General features: G+C 43.5%; 1 protein-coding gene across 1 annotated transcript in view; it reads right to left on the reverse strand.

Annotated features, from left to right (window-relative positions):
* Window positions 1–3,950: 3,950 nt before the first annotated feature.
* The window catches only part of LOC107106688 (histone-lysine N-methyltransferase SMYD3-like), a 117,772-nt gene continuing 101,265 nt past the window's right edge, over window positions 3,951–20,457 (reverse strand). The window contains exons 7-8 of the mRNA XM_015406872.1: window positions 9,939–10,047; window positions 3,951–4,197 (exon numbers count right to left, since the gene is read on the reverse strand). Of these exons, the coding sequence (XP_015262358.1) occupies window positions 4,081–4,197; window positions 9,939–10,047 (226 nt within the window). The 3' untranslated portion in view covers window positions 3,951–4,080. The remainder of the gene's footprint in view (window positions 4,198–9,938; window positions 10,048–20,457) is intronic.

Here is a 20,457-nt window from a genome sequence, read left to right on the forward strand (position 1 = left end):
GTATGACATTTACAGCCCAATGTATGACCTTTTATAATAAATATATAAAAGATTTTTAAAAATTGCACAACTCCAGCACATACATTAGTTCCGCTACAGTGAATACCATTTTACCAGTGAGGTCTATACACTGTAGAGTCTCAAGAAATTTCTGTCCAGTAATTTGTGCTGATGATAAGTGAGTATTTTACACTGTCTTCTGCATCAGTATTACACGACTTGTGTGAACCTCCCATGAGGAGTGACCTACGATATACGAGCCAGAGAGATGTAGTAGTTCGAGTGTAGGACCTAGCCCTGAATTAAGCAAAAAACGCATGTGGAGAGGGCACCAAGGGAAGGGGGACACCACAGAGTTGTGAGTTTTGTTGCTTATATTGCTTACTGCTATTTAGTGTTAAATAATTTGTTTTTAAAATTTTTTAGTTAATATAGCTCTGGGGTCTGGCCTGTAAGAAAATGGAATGTTTAATCTCTTATTTCACCTTTAGCATTTATTGAGTCTTAATGTCTTGCCAGTAGGGGTGTGCAATTTTTTTTTACCAGTTATTTTGTGGTTTGGGTCTATTGGACCTGAATTCTTTTTGGGATTCCTGAAGAATCTCGGATCCAAATAGCGGTATAGTATTCGGATCCAGGATTTTTCGGAAACCCCGAAATTTTTCAGGTCCAATAGACCTAAACAGGAAAATGCTGGTAAAAAAATACCAGCCTGAACCTGGGGTTGGCTTGGCCTCTCCTTAGCCCAGTTTAAACTGAACTGCAGGAGAAGGCAGTGCAGAGTTGTGCCAGTGGGGAGCAATTGGCTCCCTGCGGGCACAGCCGATCCTGGCTAGGCTGCCCCCTCCTGCTGCCTGTTTAAACTGGGTGACTGAAGGCAGGGCTGAGCTGCGCCAGTGGGGAGCTCTGAACCCCCCACCAATCCATCTGATCTTGGGCTGGCTACACTTGCAAGGCTGCAAGAGAAGCCAGCCACAGCCGAGGCAGCAGGGAGCTCTCAGCTCCCCGCCATCCCAGCTGATCCTTGGGCTGACTTCTGCAGTCCTTTAAATCTGCTCCTCCCTCTCCGCTGTTTTCAGATCTACCCGAAATTCCCGAATATATCTGGGATTTTCTTAGGATTTTTTTCAGTTTTCCTGAGAAAACCAGATACATTTGAGATGCTGAAATATGCCCCAAAAAGTATTTTGGGGGTATATTTTCACTCAGGTAGACCCAAATGCACACCCCTACTTGTCAGTTAAGCAATGGGAGGGCTGAGGTACGCCACTGTCAGGCTGTGCTTAGGGCATCAGTTGGCCCTGGTAGGACCCGGATCCGGGAGATTCAGTACTTATCTGTGCCCTTTGTATGAGCACCAAGAAATGGCAGCTCACTTGGGAACACAAAACATATTCAGAATTTCCTAATAAGATAATCATGACTCAATTGCTGTAACCCAGATCCTGCCTTTCCCCTGAGTAATTTCTTTTTCATAATACCAATTTAAAAAAAAAACAATCAGTAAATTCCATTGGATTATTCTTGAGGGACTGGTGAGACTCTATCTTCTGGCTCCTGTTACTGCCAGGAGGACAGCCCAATGTGGATGTTACATTGCTTAGCTCTGATATCGCCTAAGCAAATGGATGATGCTTCATTTTCTGTAACTTGTTCAAACACCTTGAGAGAAGATTATTCTCCAAACATTGGTATTCATGAGCTGTGGATGTAAATTGTGCCCAGAGTGTTCATTTTCTTTTAAATGTGTTCTCCTCGTTTTGTAATGAATGGTGTCAAGTTATTGGTGTGAAGAAGCCGACTAGAGATTAATGAAATGACAGTCATGGATGCACAGACAAGCCCGTAAATTGTCAGAGGCAAGAGACACACCTAAGGGAGGCTTTCAAAGTACATAAAGCGTTCATTTACATTTCTGCCGGAAATATCTGACTTCCTCGACATCCATTTAAGAGTTAAAAATCAAAGTTAACTCTACTGGGCCAAGTATCTTACTCAACTGCAAGCCGTAACTCTTCCAAGAAGGACTCTTTCATTGAGTAGGAACAGAACCCAGCACTTTCCTGCATAAGCTAAATAACGTTTCTGAGAAAAGAGCAAGAGGGGAAGAGGAAGACGGTATATAACATTGCTACTATTTGAAGCAATTACTTTCTTTTGCAGCTTTATAGCTTTATAATGTAATTTCTGATGCCAATTTTCAGGAATCAAAGCTTGCGATCCCAGAGACCAGGGGTCGATTCGGGGGGGAACGTGGGGGATTGCAGTTTCCCCGGGTGAGGTGCGGGGGGCGGGGCACACAACGAAGCCCCGCCCCCTGCTTCCGGCCCCCCCGCTTCCAGCCCTCATTCAGCCAGGAGGAGGCAGGAGAATAGGGAGGGTAAGTTGCTTCCTCCCCGCCTCTCCCCACCCCTGCCTGCCTGGAGCCAGGGAGGGCCTTCACAGGGCTTCCTTGCACTCGCACTCCCGCCGGCCTTGCAATACCTTGGAGATTTTGGGGGTGGAGCCTGAGTGGTGGGTTTAGATTCAGAGGAATTAGCTGTGTTAGTCTGTTGCTGCAAAATAGTCCAAGAGTTCAAATAGCACCTTTAAGACTAACAAATAGCACCTTTAAGACTAACCTTTAAGACTAAGACTAACTGAGTGGTGGGTGTGGCCTTATGACACACTTCCGGTGATGTCAGGGGGTGTGGCATATGCTAATGAGTTATGCTAATGAGTCCCCCTAGCTCTTTTTCTATGAAACGACCCCTGCCAGAGACACTTTCCTGGAAGTAAGCCCCACCAAGTAGACCCATTTAGGATAGCTTCCTAAATTTCTGTTTCTGGTCCTCTATTCCAAGTTCAGTCACTGGAAAACACAGTCCAAAGATTATAAATAACATGGAGAGATCCTAGCCAACCCCCTAGAAAGCTGCTGCCAGTCAAAGATAAACTGACCATTGGTCTAACTGGGTATATGACAATTCACTTATTCCTGGAGGCCTCATGGTTATAGAAGAAGGTATAAATGTATGTAGATAATGTCTTTAAAATGGTAAGAACTTGCTAGAAGCATTAAAAAATAGTATACATGAAATCATGACCTTTGGTGACAAAGCAGCTTAAACAAACTGATTGTCCTTACTCCAAAGACCGCTTCATATTTCTTACATTCAATGGTTCCAGAAACTTGCTTCAGGATATTTTTGACTGCACAAATCAGGCTTACATGGTGGAAATGAACAAAATAATGTGTGTAAAGTGCTTTGAATGCTGAAATGTGAAGCATATTAAATTTGTATAACTCATATGACCTGAAAAAGAGCAGTCAGTTTCCACCTGCAGAAGATCTGATCCAACTTTAATATGCAAATTTCATGATGAGCACACTAATAATAGACATACCAGGCTCAGTAAAATGAGAAAGAATATAAAGTGAGATTAAAGTAAGAACACACTCAACAAAATATGGGAGAGAAAGAAACATTCCAGAAGAAATTTGATAGGTTTGAAAATGGAGTCTACATTCGCCAATGTTCAGAGGCCCCCCTTTTTTCCCCTGTCAATTTGCAGCCAGCTTATGGCAACCCCGTAAGGTTTTCAAGGCAAGGAACGTTCAGAGGTTGTTTACCATGGCCTGCCTCTGTGTGGTGACCCTGGTATACCTTGCTTAGCTTCTGAGATCTGACAAGACTGGGCTAGCATGGACAATCTAGGTAAAGGTCTCTATACCCTTCCAGTCATCTAGATTTAGCATAGTGAGGGCATCTTAAAAACCATGACACATGAAGAAAATAATTCCCACAAGCTAGTATTTTCTGTGTTTTTTAATAGTGAGATGAGGTTTTACCAGGAATTGCCCGAGTTTGTTTCTTAACATCACTTTGCAGGCACCTTGTTGCACCTGGAATTGTCCACTGGAGAGAAACATCATCTGGAAAACTAGCAGAAGTAATAAGGCAAAGACTACATAGCAAACAGAAACCCACCCACCCCCAATTATACCCATGAAGATTTCACTGCCAGGTTGCTTGTCTAGAAGTAGATTTGCTTTCTTCAGTATCTTCTCTTGGCCTCCTTTGGGCAGAGCACCGTTCTTCAGGTCTGTAGGCCACTCTTTGCTGTTATGCCAGCCTCACAGTCTTCCTTAAGCATCATCAAGTTTTGCACTAAGCTGTGCTCTGCCCCATGAGTCACTGTCATGATGTCGTAAGCCTATAGTAAAGAGAAGAAGAGAAGCAATCCATGTTCCAGTTTTAACTGGTAGGTCCTTGTCCCCTTTTTATGGTTTGTTCCTGTATAACTCTGGAAAGCCTCGCATCAGTTTAGCCTTCACCTGCATCCCTGTCCGTAGCAAATATGAGATCTGTGCGGTCAAGAGAAGGAATTTTTCTGTAGCATACATTATGGCCCCATTACATTCATGGTTTGTTTGCAACCGGAGGAGAAAGCATTTTAATTTACAGATTGTTTTTCATATAGAATAACCTAGCTGTGGTTTACTTCTGCTGCAAAGTTTGAAATTTAATTGTTATTTGTTCTGTATGCCATTTCATCACTGTTACGAGGTTTATTATGCTATGGTTTACTGTCTATCAGCTTGGTAGAGATTGCAGTATAAAAGTTTTCAACAGTGCTCAAAGCAGTAGAATTCTTAGTCTTTTCACCAGGTCTTCTATGTTTACATTAGAAGCCCAAGCAATGATGTTGCATACAGAATATGCATGAAATTAAGGGAGTTATTGCTTGAACTTGGGAAACAGAGAAATTGGAGAACAAAAGGGAACCAAGAAAACACTGCAGAAATCTGCTCTCAAGACTAGTGACAGTGTGCCTGATTCCCTGCTGTCCTTCATAATATTTTGCAAAATATCATAGTGCCCCCCTCCCCATGCCAATGATAGCCAATTATATGGAGTGTGAGTGGAGCAATACAGAACATTTTGATAGCAGGACACTGGTGACTAGACACTGCATTTATTTATTAAAATATTTAAATCCTGCCTTTCATCGGGTTCAAGGTGACTTACAAGTCATAATTGAAAACATCAGAATTTAAAGACAACAAAATAAAAACCTCAAATGACCCCTGACTCATAGAGGGGGCAAAGAGAACTAAACACAAAACAGCCGATTTCAGTTTGGTGTGAGAGCCAGTTTGGTGTAGTGGTTAGGAGTGCGGACTCTAATCTGGGAGAACCAGGATTCCCCACTCCTCCACATGCAGCTGCTGGTGTGACCTTGGGTCAGTCACAAGCTCTCTCAGAGCTGTTCTTTCAAGGGCAGTTCTCTAGAGAGCTCTCTCAGCCCCACCTACCTCACAGGGTGTCTGTTGTGGGGAGGGGAAGGAAAAGGGATTGTAAGCCGCTCTGAGACTCCTTCAGGTAGTGAAGGATGGGGTATAAATCCAATCTTTTCTCCTCTTCTTCTTTCAGAGGCTGCCAGGCATTTAATATGACAGACAGCTTGGCCTTGTGTATGGGTTAAGCAAAAAACACCTGTGCGGTAACATGCCAACATATATATTACAATGGCAGTGTGTAGAAGCCATAACACAAAAAGAATTCCAACCTTACTCCACGAAATGACAGTTTCCACAACATTGAATGCTAGTTCTTAGAATCAAGATTTTCTTTCATTATTTAAGGATCTAGTTTTATTATGAAAAAGTACTCTGAGCACACACAAAACAAGGCGTCATATCCCAAGCCAATCACAGTTTTTCACTAAAAAAAAAAAAAAACACCCCACAAAAAACCTCTCATTAGATGATCAGTATGCATGTGCTTCCGAATGCACAGGGAAGTCCAACATATCCCTTTGTGTCTGATTTGCATTGGGTGCCTAACATCAGAACAATATGCAAATGTACTGCTGCACCACTCAGTCATGATGAAAGGAGGAAGCAAACTTCATCATGCTGATAGCCTACAAAGTGAAGGGCAGAAGAGTGGGGAAACAATTTCTGTTTCTCCTTTGTCCCTTGATTAAAATGAATGCCTGTTAGAGACGGCAAAGGAAGGACAAATGCCTAGAAAGTCACACTTATTTTACTTTAATCGCACATGCAGTTAATAATCCACATGCAAGCAGGGAAGAATCTGTTCAAATGAAACAAAGCTACAAAGGTTCAAGCACCATTCTCGAGTGGAAAGGCTTTATATTTATATTGCCTCGTGCTTTTTCCACTGCATGGGATCAGTGGAAAATACAAGATATCGATTTTACATCAGGCAATGTAATTTATTGTTGTAAACTTGGATTTGCTTAGAATCTAACTATGTGATATAGTACAGTCCTTGTAAGCCAGAGTCTTCCTGTCTTGCTAGTTTTCTGTGTTTAGGTATTTTTTTTCCCATTGGAGAACTACCTAATATGAACCCCCCTGATGCACTTTGGAGTGGTACAGCCAGGGCTATTTTTGGACAGGAACGCACAGGAACGGAGTTCCGGCTGGCTTCAGAGTTGGCCACGCCCACTATAGCCAAAACCTCTGCATGCGTGGCTACAGAGGGAAGGCCTGGAGAGCGACCCCCCCTGGCAACTCCGAGGTGGGCAAGCTGGGGTGGTGGTGGAAGGATCGGGGAGGAATTTAAATGCCTCCCCGTGCCTTCCCCGGCCTGTGCAAAGGCTGACTTGCCTGGGCTCCCCGCAGCTGCGGGGCACCTGGGCAAGCCAAGGGAAGGCATGGGGTGTGGCCTAATACGTTAATGAACTGCAATATCAGGGTGTGGCCTAACATGCTAATGAGTTTCTGCTGTTGGGTGTGGTCTATTATGCTAATGAGTTCCTGCTGGGCTTTTTCTACCAAAAAAGCCCTGGGTACAGCCCATGTTGCACTACAATACCTCTTCTTCACATTATAAAGCAGCAGGAGAAAAAAAGATATATGAAATGGGTGCAGGTCTCATTTATGTTCGTGAAGCAACAGGAAAAGAATATGGGAATCTGTCTTGTTATTTAGGATTTCTAATATAAATATGGCATCACACATAGTTCAAAGCCTCCAATACCAGTGATTCTACAATAGGAGATGAGACTGACCCACCCAATTGATTAAAAGAGCCTTGTCGGTGGAATATTGTAAAACTGGGGTACAGAGGACTCATGGGGCTCATTCCACTAGCAGATTAATTTGAATGCAACTGAAATGCACTTTTTAAAATCAGGATCTGGCAGAGTCCAGGCCTCAAGTGATCAGGATTTGATAGAAGCCAGTCATCAGCCCAAAGAGTCTGCAGGTACATTTCAGACCAAGCTCCAAAAGAAGCAACTGAAGATCAAACTGTCCATCAGCAGGCAATGGTCCAGGGCAGGCAGGAAATCAGGCTCCAAAGGCAGCAGTGTGGGGGGAGGGAGCAGGAGCTGAGCCTGGCAGAGCTCATTCCATTCAGACAAGCTGCTGGGACTGATCCCTCTCCAAGGAAGGAGTTTTGACCTTGGGGTCAACTGACAAGTGTTAAGCCAGCTGACTGAGCGCTAAACCGGGGTCAGCTGAGTGCTAATTCAGCTTGTTTTGCAGCTTCCATGATACCCTGGAGGAACACAGCTCAATCTGCAAGGCTTGTGGTTGGATGGAATGAGGTCTGTTGGCAGAGGATGTCAGCAACAGGAACTAGATTCACAGGTCACAGAGCGCGTTTTGTTTTTCTAAACAATTCTCCTTTAATTACTAGGATTCCTAGGAGAGTCACATTTGATGTTATTATGATCTACTAGTGGAATAGTGCAAACCTGTTTACTTCTGAAGGCATGCTGGATATGAACATGTCTAATCACAAACCTTTAAACCTACATCCAGGGCAAAAGTATTGACTTGGACAGATTTCCACCAGGATGAGAACTTCACTCTACACTTAAAGCACAGCCCCATGAATCTCAGTAGCATCATGGCAGACATGGGGACATAACAGCAGAAAAGGATGCTACAAGAACCAAAAAGCCACCTGCAGTATAACATGTACCATGATTCAGTAGAAGGAATCAAAATATGTAATGTAAAAACAACACTAATATGTAATGCAAAAGTTGATCATATTTATAAGAATATACAAATTAGTCCTCATTCCTCATACAGCAGGCAGTTATATAACCATTCCACAGCACAAAATATATAAATCATAATTTCCTAATGATTGGAAGCTCTTAACATGAATTAAATCAGAAATAGGTAAAGGTAAAGGTTCCCTTGCTCGAAAGCCAGTCGAATCCGACTCTAGGGTTGCGGTGCTCATCTCTGTTTCAAAGCCGAAGAGCCAGCGCTGTCCGAAGACGTTTCCGTAGTCATGTGGCCGGCATGACTAAACACCAAGGCGCACGGAACGCTGTTACCTTCCCACCGAAGTGGTCCCTATTTATCTACTTGCAATTTCTTGCTTTCGAACTGCTAGGTTGGCAGGAGCTGGAACTAGAGACAGGAGCTCACCCTGTCTTGCGGCACCCGGGTCTTGAACTGCTGAACTACTGACCTTCCACAGCCTGCAGTTCAGCGTCTTAACCACTTGAGCCACCGCAGCTCCAAATCAGAAATACTGTGAAGCAATTGTTGTATGAATCTTCTACCACAAAATTAATAAAGTCTAACAGCAATTGGAGTTCTAATTATTCTCTTTTCTATTGTACTAGTCCAACTGAATCTTATAATCAGAAGGTTTTGCTGGTCCTGGGAATTTATTGTATATGTTGGCAGATATGTGACATGTGAATTTATAATAAATTCATGGGATGCTCTCTGGATAAGGCAGCATGTTGAGAGGAGTTCAGCTCAATGTGGTATTTGAACATTTTATAGGAGGGTTTTTATTGCAATATGTTTAATGGATTGTTGTTTCAGTGTTGCTACTTATCTCTTGGAACAAAGTGGATTAATGTTTTAAATAAATAAAGTGAGCATCAGTCATATAATAATGCAATAAAGCACATGCTTTATTCATAGTCTAAGTTACCAAATATATCATTCCTCCCAACAAAGTTACACTTTATCGTTAACCTGAATCTGCTTGGGAATAACTAGAAATACTAAGAAGACTGAACTTTGACAAACTCACTCTTTTTTGGATGATCCTAAAACCTATTTTGCACTTGATACCACTGTAATTCACCTTGCAAAGTTGACAGTGCTAAATGTGATACAGCTGCTATTGACTTCCATTCACAATGACTTCTACAAGAAGTAGAAATTAAAAATTTATGGGAATTCCTATTGCAAGTTTTCAAGATCAGATCTTTAAAATGGAGGGTTCACCCCACCTGGCCCAGAAATACCTGTTGAAAATCAGATTTTGTTTTCAAGATCAGTGATGGATCACAATATTAATCAAACTCCACATTTTAAATACCATCCTTTAATGACACCAACCCATCTGTTCATGATTCTTTCCCCCCCCTTTACAGTTTTTTATGTCAAAGTCCCAGCCCTAGAAGCTTGAAACAATGCAGAATTTTGGATTTCAGTGCAATTCTACTTTCTGTCAGATCCATAAGCATCACTGCAAGGACATGCCTTGCCTGTGTCCACAAACAGTGGAATATGTTTATTTTTTCCTGTTCTTTATTTTGTCTTAATCTGTCTTCCCCCATTCAAGTAGATGCAAGACATAACAGATACCCAAGAATGAGGATGAGAAATAGAATCAGGCACTGAAAGAGTCTTTCCTTCCTCCAACTTAATAGCTATTTGCCATTCAAGGTTAGGAGGTGATTAATGATACCCCCTAGCAACTGAACAGTAATTACCAACAACTGATATTAAAGGAAGTCAGCCCTGGAAATGGTGCAAGCAGCAATGACCCATCACCTCACTTTGAAGCTGTTGCCTAAGGAAATAGTGTCACTAAAATGGAGTGAGAACTGGAGCCTGGCATTTAAAAAGTGTAGGGGGGGAGGGGAGATGAGCTAGAAAGTGTGGGAAATATTTGGCTAGGGAAAATGGCAGCACCACAAGTGGGAATACTGACCTGCTTCAAGGTTTCCAGAGCCTGAGGAAACATGTCCTGGCTGTACTGCAATTTGGCCACTCGCATCAGCTGGACAGCTCTCAAAGGATGGAATCCAGAATAATAAAACCTGGAAAACATGGAGGAGAGAAAAATCATAGCATCTTTGTCAGCTCTCACCTTCACAGCTCCAACCTCAGTGGAGAGCTATTAGGGTGGGTCATCAAAGCCATTCTGAATTTTAATAAGGTATTCAGAGAAAATTAGCTGCACTACGGAGGAGCGTGAAATACTGAGGAGAATTAACAAATTATTATTTTCTGTCCCCATAGAACAGCTTTTACATTATCCTGTTAGAAAGTGACAGGGGTGGGATTAATTCGAACACCTCCGTTAGGCAATACAATAGCACTGACTGCACTTAAGTGTTAAACAAAGAGGTTTTCAGTCTCAGTAGCACTAGGGAGATTCTATTTTCACAGGAGATTTTCAGTATGGAGCCCTAATCCCCATTCTTTGTCAGAGAATAGTGTAGGTACATGGTATACAATACGTATGTGAATTATAGTCAGAGTTTTGATTTTGAACGTCACTTGTGGGTTACCTGTTTTTAAAATACAAAAATGTGTCTACAATATGGCTGAGTATATGCAATGTCTGGAAGATCAGACCCAAACAAACAAGATCAGACCCAAACAAACTGGAGCAGTGCAGTGGATAACAGTGAGAAATGGAATGTTCCCAGTTCAGATTTCTATTGGGCTTGAACACACTACAAAGTTTTGGCAAGCTACTTTTTTCTCAGCCTCCCATTTGCAGTATGAGGGTAACAGTACTAGCTAATCTTACAATATTCGAGATGCCTTTAGTGCTTCTTCACACATTTTTTTTCACAAAGAGGGAAAGCAAAGTCAGAAACAGGCCTATATGCCATGAGGTACTTCTGGTTATGGAATTTCATTCTGGGACAGCAATCTATGCAAATTTGAAACTAATGTCATAGAATCATAGAGTTGGAAGGGACCTCCAGGATCATCTAGTCCAACTTCCTGCACAATGCAGGGTATTCACAAATGATCTGCCTAAATTCACTGAATCTAGCCTCTGTTTATAAACCTCCAAAGAAGGAGAGCCCACCACCTCCCATGGAAGCCTGTTCTACTGAGGAACCACTCTGTCAGGAAGTTCTTCCTAAGGTTTAGCCGAAAACTCTTCTGATTGAATTTCAACCTGCTGGTTCTGGTCCGGCCTTCTGGGGCAAATGAAAACAACTCCGCACCATCCTCTATATGAACATTAGCACTCTTGTAATACGTTGTCTATTTAACAGTCTCTGATAACTGACACCTCTTGCTCTGAATCATTGCATCAAAATGTCTGTGCTGTAGCAATCTTGAGTATGCTGTTCAGGTCTGTATCTGTAAGCTGCAAACTTACTTTTGACTTATTGACATTGTTTATAGAAATCTCCTGCTCAGTATTTTGAGCCTACGACCCAGGGGGAAACATGAAATGTCTCGGCATTGCAACCTTTTGTACATTAGTTGCTTCATGTGTTGGTCAAGAACATGAGAAGGCACCCTGACATAAAACTATAGTCTTCCCCAGAGAAATAACTACAACTTCCTACAAAGGAAATGTGCTGTGTGAACTTGGTCTGGACCAGGAGTGGCCAAAATTGTTTAACATAAGAGCCACATAGAATAAACATCAGATGTCTGAGAGCCACATACCATGAACAAATATTACACGTTTTTTGCTTTTTTATTAACATTAAAAATTACACGTTTTTTGCTTTTTTATTAAATTACACGTTTTTTGCTTTTTTATTAACATTAAAAATGAGACTGCCAAAAATAAAAACAAAAGGGGAAAAATAGATATTGATAATGATATTCATTTGTCCAATGATATTTGTAGGTGGGGGGGGCTTTGAGAATGCATTTAGTGTTAAAGTTGCTTTCTTTTTCTGCTCCCCCCTGCCTCAAGCCTACCCAGGAAGGGGAACTGGCTTGGGAAGGGAAGACCTATCGGGGAGGGGAAGCATGCCTCCCCTTCGCTTACCCAGCTGCCCTGCCGGAAGCCACACAATATGCGTGAAAGAGCTGCATTTGGCTCCTGGGCCACAGTTTGGCCACCCCTGGTCTGGACACACACTTTCAAACTAATCCACCTCACTAGCTTGTTGTTATTCCTCCTCTAAAATAGTTCACATTGCTTTCTTACTGAGAAAGACTGGATCATAAGGGCATTAATACAGTGAAAAGGGGGAGGGAACCCAGTTGCAGCCAGGAGAGCCTTGGCATAGAGAGCCCAACAACACACATACACACACTGTAGCAAGGTACACAAAAGCTCATACCTTGAACAAAGTTGCTTGGTATTTCTCCCATGCGATTGAGGCATCCCAGCAAAGCAAGCTCCCCCTTGTTTCTTCCCTCCCTTCAGGGAGGAGCCTCAGCCAGTGGAAGGAAAGAAAGGCTTCCCTTTGACTCTTGCAGCCTGGCCAGGAAGCAAGTTCTGGCTGTTCAACCCCTCCCCCTGGGAGGAGGAGGGGGAGGAGCCTCAGCCAGTACTTTACCAGACTCTCTCATTCACACAGGAAAGGCTTGCCTATCTATCTTTCCTGTGCAACTGAGAGAAACTGGTAAAGCAAGCTGTGACGTGGCAGCAGCAGTAGAACTGGAAAAGGAAGCACGAAACAGCCAGGGCCTTGTAGGCCGAATTGGGGCCCTCTGAGGGCCTGATCCAGGCCACAGGCCACATGGTTAACACCCCTGCTCTAGGTGAGGTCTAACTAGAGCAGAGTAAAGCAATACCATCACTTCACAAGATCTGGACACTATATTTCTGTTGATACAGCCCAAAATGGCATTTGCCTTATTAACTATCACATCACACTGCTGACTCATGTTCAGTTTATGGTCTACTAAGACCCCTAGATCCTTTTCGCACATACTATTGCCAAGACTAGTCTCCAAGACAAGACATATCTGCATACACTTTTCCTCCAAGATTTGGCTTTAACAGCATAAAGGATGGAGGTAGACTGATAACATGTTATGCTTTCCTTAGCATTAATTTGATGGGGCCAGTAAATGCTCTGGCATTAGTACTGATTTACATTCACAAGGAGATGAAGACAGAGCTAAACTGCATATCTGAAGCAAAAGGAACACATGTAATGCCCTGGTGCCACTAATTACTTACAATATGTACTGGAAATGTCATAGTTTTAAAGGCAGTCACTTTATAGTTGCCTGGATTGGTACAGAGGTCTAAAATATTCACAATAGGTTTCATTTAGCAAAGGAAAATAATACATTTGATCAAACAGTAATCAATTCTTGCTAGCAATTCTTCATGCTAGTTAAAAAATTTTAAACCTATTTAGCTATAAAAGCGGGGGGGGGGACTTAGAAATTCAACTTTCTACAAAATGCAGTAGTAACCATCTGGAAGCAGTGGTCTCAGCTACATGCACATGTCAAAATGACTTCAGTGGTAAAAAAATCTCCAGAAACAGCAAGTAAAATGCAAAGACATCGGAAGATGATGTTAACAACTTGTTAAAAAAATGCTTGTTTTCTAGCTTTTCTTAAGATGTGATAGCTTGTAATTTGTCATTTTACCATGGAGGAGGCCTACCACAATATTATCTGAAATGTTCACACATTCATATCCATCACTTGATGACTACACCACTGAGAAGTTACTTGCATATGTGAATGAGCCAACACAGTTCAAGCACCACATGCAGAACTTTGTTATCTCCTTACATCCACCTGGTGGGGCCCTGTTTGAAAAGCTGGGAGAGAAATGAGAGATAGATAAATAAAAACATGTTTTGCAGTAGAGTTAATTCAGCTGCAAAACATAAAAGAAATAAAGTGATAAGAAATCAGATGATGCAAATGTATGTGTGAACTGGCCCTCTGCCATGTGAATATTGATATGGAAATCATTTACACTAAAAATTGTGTATATTGCCCTTGAGACTCATGGAATTCAGGAGAATCTGAGAGTTGCATTCATTCTCCAGGATTCTTTGTGCTCAAATGATTTTATCAGCTGAAGTTCATCTCATTAAAAAAAAAAACCTGCAGTTTATAATCAGCCAAACAATAACAGGCTACAGAGAGGAAGAATGAATAATGTACAGTTTGCCTTGGGGAGAAAGAACATCTGAAGGCACAGATCGTTCACTGAAGCAAACAAGTAGATAAAGCAACCCCAAACACCACAATCAACTAAATCCTAAACAAGCAAGCAGCACGTCTTTCCCTGACAGGGGGTGACACTGAATGGACATGAAGGTGACACTGCCTGTAGATTCACCTACTGAATTTCTGCTCCATATGGCAGGTAAAAGCTGTAGTGCCTGTGACAGGAGCAAAGCAGTCAGATCAAACCTCATCCATTAAGTCACTTTGCTGGTGTCCTGTCTGCACCCTGTCCACTCCTTCCAATTGGTAGCCTCTTCTAATGCTTCAGAGAAAGGGACAGTTTGGTCCCCACCCTCAGTACACAGGATTGAACTTATTTCAGAAGTAGGGTTAACAGGTCCCTTGGACCTGCCAGCAGGGGATGGGGGGTAAACTTACCGGGAGAGCGGAGGAATGCTGAAAATAAACGTGACATGCCTGCGTGACCCAGATGGGATGAAGGCACGTCGGGGAGCAGCACTCTGGTTTTGGGGCAAAATTCTATCATAGAATTAGCTTCTACCATAGAGTTTTGCCCAAAAGTAGAGTGTCCTCCCCAATGTTACTGACGTGCCTAGGTCACTTCTGGGTCACATAGGCATGTCACATTTATTTCCGGCTTCTTGCCTGTTGAGGGGGTAATGGGGGGGGGGCAGAGAGGAGTGCCCAAAACCAGGAGACTCCTGCCTGGACTGGGGGAGCGGTCTGGCATCCCTATTCAGAAGAGGAAACAAAGGAAGGGAGCAAACAGAAGATGTCACTGAACAGATCAAGATGTTCAGAAACTGCACTACATTCTGTCAAGGATAAAATGTATATCTAGTACTTCTATTTGAAGGGCTGTCACTTAGAGGAGAGAAGGGAGCTATTCCTGTTGGCAGCAGAGGATAGGACTCGAAATAATGGGTTAAAGTACTGGGTTTGCCGCATGGAGGACTCGGACGACGACATGAGTTGCACACGTTTATTGTACTTAACACAAGACTAACTAAAACGGCTCTGCAAGGCCAACTATATACACACCCACCCAGCACAGCCTTCGTCCATTGGAGGCTTTGAATTTCCCGCCAGAGTGGCTATTGGTTGGGGCTGGGGGGAACTAGGATCCTATGTTCCTGTTGTCCAGGGGAGCCAAGCTCCAGTCTTTGCCGCGGACCCCTAGTGGCGGTCCGCGTACATAACATAAATTAAGGGTGGAAAGGTATCAGCTGGATATTAGGAAAAGCTTTTTAACAGTAAGAGTTGTTCAACAGTGGAATCAGCCACCTAGGGAAGTGGTGAGCTCCCCCTCACAGGCAGTCTTTAAGCAGTGGCTGGACAAGCACTTGTCAGAGATGCTCTAGGCTGATCCTGCTGGGGGTTGGGCTAGATGGCCTGATGGCCCCTTCCAACTCTGTGATTCTATGATTCTATGCTCAAAGTGTGGTCCTTTACAGCATGCAATGTGGAGTTTTCCTGCATTCCTCTCAAGCCCTTACCAACTCCCAAAAAGATAATTTCTGAAGTCACATGACCCACATGGAGGGAAATGTAGCTGAGGCCGAAACAGTGACCTGTTGCAGGCTACTCAGTGACTCTGTGGTAACAAAGGGATTTAGATGCAGATTTCCTAAGTTCCTGATCCAATTCCATGGCCTAGAAGCAGAAGAGTCCCCAATATGGTGCCCATGGGCATCAAGGTGCCTGGTCATACCTTTCCTGGTACCCACCAAGTATTTAATAAAACTGGTGGAGCCTGGTGGGGTTTTTGTCCAACAAGCTTCTGACCACTGGAAACTTGACTGGCTGTGCAGATTTTCAAAAATACTGCCTTGGGAAAAGCTGCCACCACAGCACAGCACTGTGTGACTGAAGGTAAGCTATGGCAGCCATTTTGTGGCTGGCTCCATCTTCAGCAGCAGCCATTCTGTGGCTCCACCCACAACCCTTTGTCAGAATTCCAAAGGTGTCCACAGGCTCAAAAAGGTTGGGCCCCCTGAGCTACACCATACAGCAGTGAGTTCATGTGGGGAAACCTCTGGCTGTCTTCCTAACCCCAAGCCCATACTGAAGAACAAACTATATTGAAGTGCATTCTCTCAGGATAGCCTGGCTCTCTGTAGCATCCTGTCAAGTAAGCAGAATTTTAGGTGTACATGTATTGGTAGAACTGTAGCCTGCAATGGGCTCACCTTCAGTGTTCTTGAAACAAGGATGATACTAGTAGTAACCAGTGGGTAAATTCAACCTTCAGAACACTCCTCCATTACTCCCACGGCAGTTCTATTGAGATTAGTTTAATAAGTGCATCCCATTCCTAACACCATCAGACTCTAGAAAGATTTAGGATTATGGCATGTGATACCAGAGGAAGCAGTAAGTAATTAAGCAATGTCAGGCAGACAACCAAATCCACTCACAGCCATAAACTATACAGAAAAAGGAGATTTAAGAGGTGAAGGTAAAGGAAGCAGGCATGAAACTGAGAGCACTGAGTACATAAATATTTACAAAGCTGTTTTATTGGGCTGATTTATGTACTGGTCTTATGTGTGAGTTTAGTTGCTTTTCACAAGCTTTAAACCTGACACGTAAAATAGCTTGTTTAGTATTCTTTTCTGTAATAAAACTGTTAAATTATTGGAACATCTTTGTGTAGGCACATCTACTGGACAACAGTCTTGGGGAAATGTACACCATGCACTCTTGGGGAATGGGCAGAGTGCTATGGCTTTCTTCCATTTATCTTCATTCGTCTGCTATCAAAAATTCAGTTATATTTGTTAACAACATACTAAACTGATTACCAACATGGATTGCCAACAAATTGCCAATCTGTGATGAAGTTTTAAAACATTTAGGCAAAGAAACAGTGGACACAAGAGGTTAATGAGGTTTGGACCCAGTCACTGAAAGCTGACCTTATTTGGCACCAGGGTTCACTAGGCTGGGGGCAACTGGGGCTACCTCCAACATATCTGGGCCCACATTCAGTGACAGCCCACATACACACTGAGAGATTTGTGCAGCACAAGGGATTTTCAAGAGAGGGTGCTGTTGTCATCAGTGGTGTCACAGTACCCCTCTTTTAATTTTTTGCACATGCACACACACACTAAAATATTGATACATCGATGCAGTGTTCCCTCTAAGCTGAGTTAGTGTGAGCTAGCCCACAGTTTTTTAGCCTCCAACTCACACATTTTTGTCTTAGCTCAGGAAGAATAGCTCCAGAGCAAACTAATTTATGCAGTAGTCAAATTGCTCACTCACAACTTTACTGCACTAGCTCACAAAGTAGAATTTTTGCTCACAAGACCCCACAGCTGAGAGGGAGCATTGCATTGATGTACTACTGTAACAATAGGTCAAGCAGGTTCTCTAAATCCCCAACCTGTCTGACATACCATTACAGCAGAACACTGCTGTATCAATATTTTAGAGACTTGGGGGGGGGGATGAAACTGTTTGTCTTGGGGGAGGGAGTATTTTTTACAATGATGAGAGTCCATTCATGTAAAAATGGTCTGGAGGTCTGTGGGAAGGGGCAGGACAAAGAAAACTTACAGAAACAGAAAAAGGAGACTCAAAATTGGCTTCCAGAAAAAAATGGGGCAAAAGCAGTCTCAAAAGAAAAGGGGGAGGACTCTCCCCAAAGTGAAAACCAAAGGTGCAAAAATATGGGTAGAAATCAGGATAAACCATAGCAGTAAGGGGCAAGAACTAACAGGAAAAAATGTGTTGAAAAGCCCAGGGACTCTTCCGTTGGCAAAAGAAAGAGAAGAGGGTGATTTCACCTCTTTCCCCCTCTTTATTGCAGTCCCTTCCAACCCATGTGGCTGTTTATCCACATGGGACCTGTGATCCTGGGGATCAAATGTTTCTGAGGCTTGGAAGGGACTGCTGGGAAGTGAAGATCTGTATTCCTTACACTTAGAAGTGGCTGACATCTGGCAGTCTTTCTTCTTCTTGAACTATTCCCCAGCTAAGCGTACGGTTCTCTTTTTCTCTCATATACTCTCCCTATCCATATTTTATATTCTTTTTTCCCTTTCATGTTTTTGTTTTATTTCACCTTATTTTGGTATTTCTACCTCTCCTCTTATTCTGCTCCGGATCATTGCCTCCTTTACTGAAGCCCCTCTGCTGTTTTGTTCAACAGCTTGAAAAAGTAAGGCTGGTAAAATGTTCCCTCTCTGATCAGAGATTTCCTCAAATTTAATCTTGAACCTCACACACAAACACGCACTCATACAATGCTGTGCACCAAAGCAGGAAAATAGTATGCTGACACCTAACGTACTGATCCACTTCAGTTATGAATGTAAGAAAGCTTATAACTTCAATGCTAGGAAAAGATCTGGAAGAGATTTAAATTAAACCCATTTCCACTACAGCAGACAATGTGCTGGAAGCTTCCTGGAGAATGTTCAGGCATCTGACTGACAGCAATCCAGCTATCATGTCTTGGCTCACAAAAGCATCTTCACGAAGATATTAACATTCTCCCTTCATGCATTTCCCTGCACCACAGAGAAAGAGATCTGCTTTTTATTTTGTTCTATCTGATTTCCAGTGGCGACCTAGCGTGTAATTGTCAGCCGGAACAGATCATGTTTTAACACCCTCCTCCTCTATAGGACAAAATTATGTTCAGTAATAATGATGAAATAAAGCTAATAATAATAATACGGTTTAAACGCAGAAATAGGTGGTCACAAGGGCAACACTAGGGTTGCTAACCTCCAGGGGGTGGCTGGAGATCTCCCACTATCACAACTGATCTCCAGGTGTCAGAGATCAGTTCACCTGGAGAAAATGGTGGCATTGGAAGGTGGACTCTATGGCATCATACCCTGTTTAAGTCCTTCCCATCCCCAAACCCTGCCCTCCTCAGGCTCAATCTCCAGGTATTTCCAACCTGAAGCTGGCAACCGTTGGCAAGACCAACCAAAACCCCAGAAAAACGGTTAGATTCAAGGCCCATAGCACCCTAGAGACCAACAACAGTTGTCAGGGTATGAGCTCTGGAGAGTCGATTCTCCAGAGCTTCTACAGTGAAACTCTTGTTGGTCTCTAAGGTGCTTCAGGACTCAAATATAACTTGTACTGCAGAGCAACATGGCTAACCCTCTGAAACAAACACCCGGAAAGTCTCTCTAGTTTCTTAATCCTAGGGTTCCCAAGTCCGGTGTCGTGCCGCAGCGCGGGACTCCTGGCTGTCGTCTGGAGTGCGCACCGCACGCACATCACCCGGAAGTGACGTGACGCCGCTGGGCATGCTGGGGGCAGGGCACGACCATCCGAGGGAAAACCATAGTTTTCCCTCGGATTACCATGGCCCCGCCCCCAGCGTGCCCGGCGTGGTCGTGTCACTTCCGGGTGATGTGCACGTCGGGGTGGGGCTCCCCCCGGGGCCCAATCCGCCGCCAGCAGGGAATGGGCCTCTGGAGCAGGGGTTTCCTTGCCCTCTGGGGGGACTTGGCAAGCCTACTTAATCCTAACAGGGGGATTGGGTAACTTCACAAGCACATAGTTTCCCAGGAAACTAGCAAGCCCTCAGTCTAGCACGATTTTTTTAAAAAATCAGTCTTGACATGTGTCCTGTTTGCCAGACACCACATCAGAGACCTGGAGTAGCTCAGCACACACTAACCTCCCCCCCCCTTTTAAATGAACAGTCTAAAGTAGATTGGTGCAAGAAGCTGGCACACTCTTGTACCAACCTTAATTGGGTCAATAAAAATATGCCATTCCTTTTATTTATGTTTGTATCGCCACAAGCCTGAACTCTCCCTAGAAGCTAAAGCAACTCAACAAATCAGCTCGGGAGTGCAGCATGAAGGAAAAAGGGCGCTTCAGTCTCTCTCCCCCCCCCCCCGGCCCCCCTTTTCTAACACAAAAAAAACAGTGGGGCACATGTTTGTCGTGCTATAAGACCACTTGCAGGTATGATCCAGACTGATATGAATGATCAAGCTTGATATTATCTCTGCTTGACACGGAACGAGTGCCTCCATGTGCGCTGGGGCACAAATTGGCTCAGGAGAGCAGCATGAAGAGAAAAGAGTGCCTCATTCCCCCCCCCCCCGGCCTTTCTTAAGCTGAAACAGCAGGGCACATGTTTGCTGTGCTATGAGACCATGTGCTCAAGGGCAGCCAAGTGGCTCCTCTGAAGCAAGCAGGAAGTTTGTGAGGAAGGGATGGAGGTGACGCTTATTGCCTGCAGCCACGGTGGGTCCCCTTCGCCCCATCCTTGGTACGCCACGGCTGATTTCCTAATCTGAACAAATTTGAATGTTTGGTCTTTAACTTAAAAAGGTAAAGGTAAAGGTTCCCTTGCTCGAAAGCCAGTC

Source organism: Gekko japonicus, unplaced genomic scaffold (assembly GCF_001447785.1).
Source record: "Gekko japonicus isolate JY-2015 unplaced genomic scaffold, Gekko_japonicus_V1.1 scaffold1103, whole genome shotgun sequence".
Taxonomy (NCBI): Eukaryota; Metazoa; Chordata; class Lepidosauria; order Squamata; family Gekkonidae; genus Gekko; species Gekko japonicus.